The 6,001-nt window shown below is 30.3% G+C and overlaps 1 protein-coding gene across 5 annotated transcripts; it reads right to left on the bottom strand.

The window, feature by feature from the left end:
• Positions 1-2,279: 2,279 nt before the first annotated feature.
• LOC105336251 (cysteinyl leukotriene receptor 1) lies at positions 2,280-5,109 on the bottom strand. 5 transcript variants are annotated; one of them, XM_034445040.2, is made up of 3 exons: positions 4,973-5,109; positions 2,845-3,887; positions 2,280-2,648 (listed from the first exon to the last, which is right to left on the bottom strand). In XM_034445040.2, the coding sequence occupies exons 2-3, from the start codon at positions 3,870-3,872 to the stop codon at positions 2,450-2,452; spliced, it is 1,227 nt and encodes a 408-aa protein (XP_034300931.2). In that variant the 5' UTR covers positions 3,873-3,887; positions 4,973-5,109; the 3' UTR covers positions 2,280-2,449. The 5 variants fall into 5 exon arrangements, with proteins under 5 accessions (XP_034300931.2, XP_034300933.2, XP_011438790.3 ...); XM_034445042.2 differs by having other exon boundaries at positions 2,845-3,906; positions 4,973-5,060; XM_011440488.4 differs by lacking the exon at positions 4,973-5,109 and adding an exon at positions 4,840-4,971 and having other exon boundaries at positions 2,845-3,906.
• Between the last annotated feature and the right edge of the window lie 892 nt (positions 5,110-6,001).

The following is a 6,001-nucleotide window of genomic DNA, read 5'->3' as shown; positions in this document are numbered from 1 at the left end:
CCCGGAAATTTCACAATATCAATTGTTCGTTACGTTAAAGGGACTTGGACACGGTTTAAGGTAAAACTTTTCTTTCTTCTTTTTTATATATAAAATGGTTTTCTTTCGCATTTTTAATGATTGACCAAAATTTGAATGATAGAATTCAAGTTATTAGAGATACAGAGGTAAGAATTCATTATTATGTAAACAAACGTCGAGTCTTATATTTGTTTCCAAATAATGTAAAGAAAGGAAGTGCCATTTCTTTGACAACATGACTCATGGAAAACAAGGTAAACTTATTCAATGTGTTTATGAATAATATTATTAAGAGAAGAAAGCACATTAAATTGAAACTTATACCAATAAAATACATATGTAACAAACAACAAGGCTCGAGCTTTGTTTACAAAACAAAGAATTTAAAATTCTGTATCTTGCTTATAACTAAATATTTGACTTTCAAATTTTGAAAAGTATCACAAACACCCATATTAATCATCATAAACATTAAAAATAAAAAAATAAAATTCAAAATTCCAAGCTCAAATCGTGTCAAAGTCCCTTTAACCATTTTTATTGTTATACATATATATATATATATATATATATATATATATATATATATATATATATATATATATATATATATATATATATATATATATAATATATATCTGTGTGTGTGTGTGTAACTTAGCAACATGTTGTCAAACTCCTGATGATTTAAAATGAAACTAGTTGAGTTTATTTTGGTGTTGTGATATTTTTCATATATATATATATATATATATATATATATATATATATATATATATATATATATATATATATATATATATATGCACAAACATTGCAATAAATCTCAAATTGACTTATACTTGCCCATAGTGAAGAACATTGATATACATTCAACACAGGGAAATTCACCACCACATTAGAGCTCCCCCTCTGCCTCGGCCAGGGCTTGAACTCACGACCTTTGGAACCCACTTTCCACTCTCGGTCACCGTGCTAACCATTCGGTCATCTATGTAAAACAAAAATCTTTCTTTCGATGTCGAACGGAACATAGCGCGCTGGCTGCACAAAACAAGGTAGTTTGAGATACAGATGGAACACACAATACATTTTGTCTTTCGAATACTCTTTCATATTTCAAAGTTAGGTAAAGTTATAGTGTCAAAAACCATATAACAATGTGTAGACATCTTAAAAATTGTGAAATTTCACGGACAAATCTTCTGTTAAATACTGCTAACATTTTAAACGTCTATAACTAAATAATTTGAAAAATTTCATCATAAAATCAAAAATAGATAAAAACTTGAATATCAATATGCTTAGCATGATTAGGCGGGTTTGACTTAAAAGATTCATTAATAAGATAAATAATAATTATATTCTGTATTATAAATCTATATTCATTAAATGTATATGTTGACACATACAATGCATTGTTTTAAAGTTCAATATATATTTAATCTCTCACGGTAAATGAAAAAAAATAAGTCAGAAATATCCCCGTATTATAGAATATATACTCGTATTATAGAAATAAAATTCTAGTAAAATGATGTTTTCACTTATAAGGAAAAAATATGGATTTATCTCCATCTAATTATATAATTTTGCCATCAAGTATGCAAAAATGTGCTCTATATATAATTGAATACAAAAAGTGTCAATTTATGATGCTTTTATCTTATCTAGTTCTTTACTCAAGCTATCATACTGTTCAAGTTAATCACGCAGGGAATCCCCCTGTGCGAGGCCAGAAATTACACATAACCCAAGATAGACCCGAATAAGGGTAAATAAAGGGAAATGATGTGTTGTTTTTATCATACTTTGGATGCACGAATCAAATATCATACGTATCTTTCATACAAAGCATAAAAGATTCATACCTCAGCATATTACACACCTATAGCGAGAATACATTGACATTCATGGAATATACTACAATGTACTTGTAATTAAGAACTGTAAATTCAGTTGCAAAATACGTGTATATTATGTATTTCATTAACAATTCTTGACATAAATTTGGCATTATCATTAATGTATAAATAAAAAATAATATTTTCTACAAATTAGTATTGTAATGAAAATGTTGTATCCATGACGATTTGAAATTGGTGAACATATTATAATTAAAGTTTTATTCCTGAATGTTTGAAATTGATTATTTTGCTTTAAGTTGTCAAAATTCTAATCATTCCAAACAATAAGCGTACGGTAACAACTATTTAATTTACTTAACAAAATATTTCATTCCAAAAATAACTTAGTAGTTTCAAATATCATCAATTTTATTACATAATTAAAAAAGATATAAAAATAGGTCATAACTGACTTTTAAATCGTTCTCCCTCTCAATGAAAGAAAGTTTGTCGTTTAAAATGAATGGTATATTGCAAAACATATCAAAATATATAAATAAACATCACAAAAACGATGACATTCAATGTAAAACACCATTGTGTAATTGGTGATTATTACCATTACCAACGGTTGTCTCTTTTGAACCGCTGTTGTGTGAATCTCCCCCGTTGATGTTTGTCATTTGTTCGGGTTCGGGTTCTGACCCGATTGAGGCTTCAGTTATATCAACACTGTACACAGATGCTCTATTTGTCGATCTTGAACTTCCGTTGTTATAACTGTAAAAGAAAAAAACATTGCATTAAGCTTGGCAATTTTTGCTTGGAAACAAAGACACTACTCTTGTTATTGAATTTATTAATAACTAAAAAATAGTATTTTGTATGCTAAAAAAATTAAAAGTTAAAAAATCTCTCGATTCATATAAGTTAAGTCACGATTTACCATTGATAATGTATAATAAAAAAGATTTACCTTGAATTGCTTGAACTAAGTCTGAAAACTTCCAGGAGCTTTTTCTTAAACCTTTTATTGGACAAAGTATACAGGATAAAGTTCATAGCATAATTAGTAAACTGGAATAAATATAGAATTGTCCAACTTATTTCTTTCACTGCCGCTGTATAATTGCCTTTTGATTTCTTGTACGTGTCCACTATATAATAAATGGAGATCAAAAGAGTTGTAAACAGGAAGTAGATACTGGTGACCAAAAGCATTGTAGTTAGTCTTTTATCAAATCTGTTCATACGGTTCATTGTCATCGTATTCGGAACACTGTGTCGACGAAACTCACGAGATTGGCGAAGCACATTAACCATGACAGCGTTCATGGAAATCATGAGTAAAAATGGAAGAATGGAAACGAACGTCATATCAACCCATATAAAAACATATTCGTCGTAGTAAAGGTAATCTGCGTTTAATGAGGTACACTTCGTTTCATTTTTATCAAATTTTATTCCATTGGTAATCAACAAATGCATGTCTATTCCACCTAATATCACCATGACGATGACGATTACACGAACACATCTTGGAATGGTCACAAACCTCATGTACTTCAGTGGAAACTTGATTTTCAGGAATCTCTCGAACACAACACACACCAGAATCCACGATGAACACTGCATGGACCAGTAAATGACAAAGAGGCTAATTCTACAGCCTGCTTCACCTACTAAGCGCAGGTTGTAGTCGAACGTGTACAAAACCCAGTACTGGCTTAAGCCCACACACAGGACCACCATGTCAAATATTGCAAGAACGAACAAAAAGATATACGGCGGTCTCCTTTGAAAATTCATTTTCTTCAAGCCCACCACAATGATCATATTTCCTGTCATTCCAACGATAAAAATGATTGGCGATATGGCTTTCCACAGGTAAGCGGCTACTTCATCTATATCTTCATATGAATTCATTGTCGTCGATGTTTGATACACAACATGACCTTGTGTCGTGAAGTTGGTAAGGTTCATAGAATTTGTCACTGTATCCATCGTCCAGATTTTCCCCTTAAATGAAGCGTCTTACCTGTAGTATGTTTAAAGATTCACACAGAAGAAACACATGATTACAGCACTCCTTGATTCAACTACGAATAACTATTTGAATCATATAAAGGGCCTTTACCCCTATCTGTCAACGTTAACATACCACGTGTATCTCGGGAAGTATAAATAATTTATTATGCAATTGTTGTACGGTTAGAGCAGGAAAATACAAATTCAAAAAGGTGTTCTATTTTTGGATCAATAAAAAATGATCAGCATCGATAACATTGCAAAACTATTTACCTAATTATAAGATATATATAATCAACTTTAAAAAACTATTTACTTTTCCCAATAAAAATCGAAAAAGAAACAAAACGAATTTAAAAACCCAAACAGATGATCAGATATCAAATAAGCATCTGACCTAGCGCAATCTTTACTATTCTCTTTAACTATTCTCAAATGTTTGAACACGCGCTCTCGTTTTTTAAAATAATGTTTAAAATATCGCAATAATGAGTAGTTGGGTTCAATAGGAAAAAAGAATAAATAGATCAATACTGGTTTCTTTGAAATCGTACGCTCTATATACTTGTAACATTGTGTAATTGTGCTCTCTCTCGAGTGGAAAAAAGAAAAGGAAATATATGCATTGCAAACAAGCTTCTGGAGATGTTTTTGATTATAGTTCAGGTAAAAAAGGAAGAACCGTAATGAAATATTTGTATCGTTGGATTTTATTAGACATAAAAGTTGTTTTGCTGATTGCATTATATCCGTATCATGATTCAAATCTTTATTATATTTGTTTTCTCTCGACATTAATTACATTTGCAATATTTAGCTGAATGGGTTCGCCATAATCAATGATCAAGTCTTTTTATAAAAAACGTTAAATTGGAAATTTCCAATCATCAGCTAAAACATGATTCAAAGTCATTTTAAAATATTTATGTACCCAGTTTCTTACCTTACCATGAATACAAGTACATATGCCATAAAATTGCACAGTACATTTTTCTGATTCCTAGAAATGGAAATAAAAATGTTCAAGAACACAACTGCAAATCATTTTCAAGTTGTTCTGAGAAACGTACATTTACCGGTATTGAAAGCAAGAAAACGTGTGAAAGGCTAGAAAACGTGCGAGTTCTATACGTAACTGAAAATGGACACTTTTGAGCAAACCGTGGTTTAAATTCAATTCACTGCATTGTTTGTCGTCTGACGGGTTTGGGTTATGTGGCTTGAACAAGGAAGTTTGTCCACGGTAAAGGAGATTTGGTTGGTACGAAAATACAGGGAGTGCAATGCGTTTAAAACCGAGTGACAATATTCTTATTTTATTTTTTTTAAATAAAGCATGATTAACTGCCTTGCAATTCAAAGCCACCGACAAAATTGAAAACCAAGTTTGATGTATAAGCGAAAACAATTTTTGACAACCGCAATCTAAGGATAGGAAAATAAATTGTTTAGTGAACTATTCAGGATTATTATATAATACCAGTTCTATATTTTTTAATGTAAAAAAATTAAAATATATTACATGTATAATCATGTCTAGACATTCAATTTACATAGTATCTGAGTAGAGTAGTTTAACCCCTTAAAAATGAGCTTCATTTTCAAAAACTACCGGTCACAAATATATATCAAATGCATTTGTATTTAAATTTAAATTTAAATTAAATTATATCCAATTTACTACCATCTCTATTAAGAAATCATTTGAAACTCTTCAACTTTATCAAAGCAAAACCATCTGTTGTATAGAGAATGCACGTACAACGCTGACAATAGTATCTAAGATAGCGATTACTAGAAATGGACATAAACTGGTTCATTGTTTTATGAATTATTTTGACTAACAGTCCCAGGTATAATACCTGATCTTGTAAAATTTTATATCTCTTTTTAACCAGACAGCAAAGTTATGAGTTGTGGTGGTTTTTCCCCAAAAGGAACCTCTTTTATATATAAATTACATAATATTTAAAAGAAGTTGATCGTTATCAAATGAAAATTGAAGTATGAGTCGAAAAACTTCTTAAAGTAGGCCATATGAAGTCTGCATGTTGAAGGACCTTCTGTCAAGGATTGCATAGCATCAGAAGAAGTCTGATAATAAC

This window comes from Magallana gigas, chromosome 2, assembly GCF_963853765.1.
Source record: "Magallana gigas chromosome 2, xbMagGiga1.1, whole genome shotgun sequence".
In the NCBI taxonomy this organism is placed as follows: domain Eukaryota; kingdom Metazoa; phylum Mollusca; class Bivalvia; order Ostreida; family Ostreidae; genus Magallana; species Magallana gigas.
Note: the sequence above shows the minus strand (reverse complement) of the source record. Positions and strands in the feature narration are given on the sequence as shown.

Coding starts and splice junctions, on each gene's coding strand:
- LOC105336251 (XM_034445040.2), bottom strand. CDS start 3,872: ATGGATACAGTGACAAATTCTATGAACCTTACCAACTTCACGACACAA. Junction 2,649..2,844: donor CTTAGTTCAAGCAATTCAAG/GTAAATCTTTTT, acceptor TTTCTTTTACAG/TTATAACAACGGAAGTTCAA.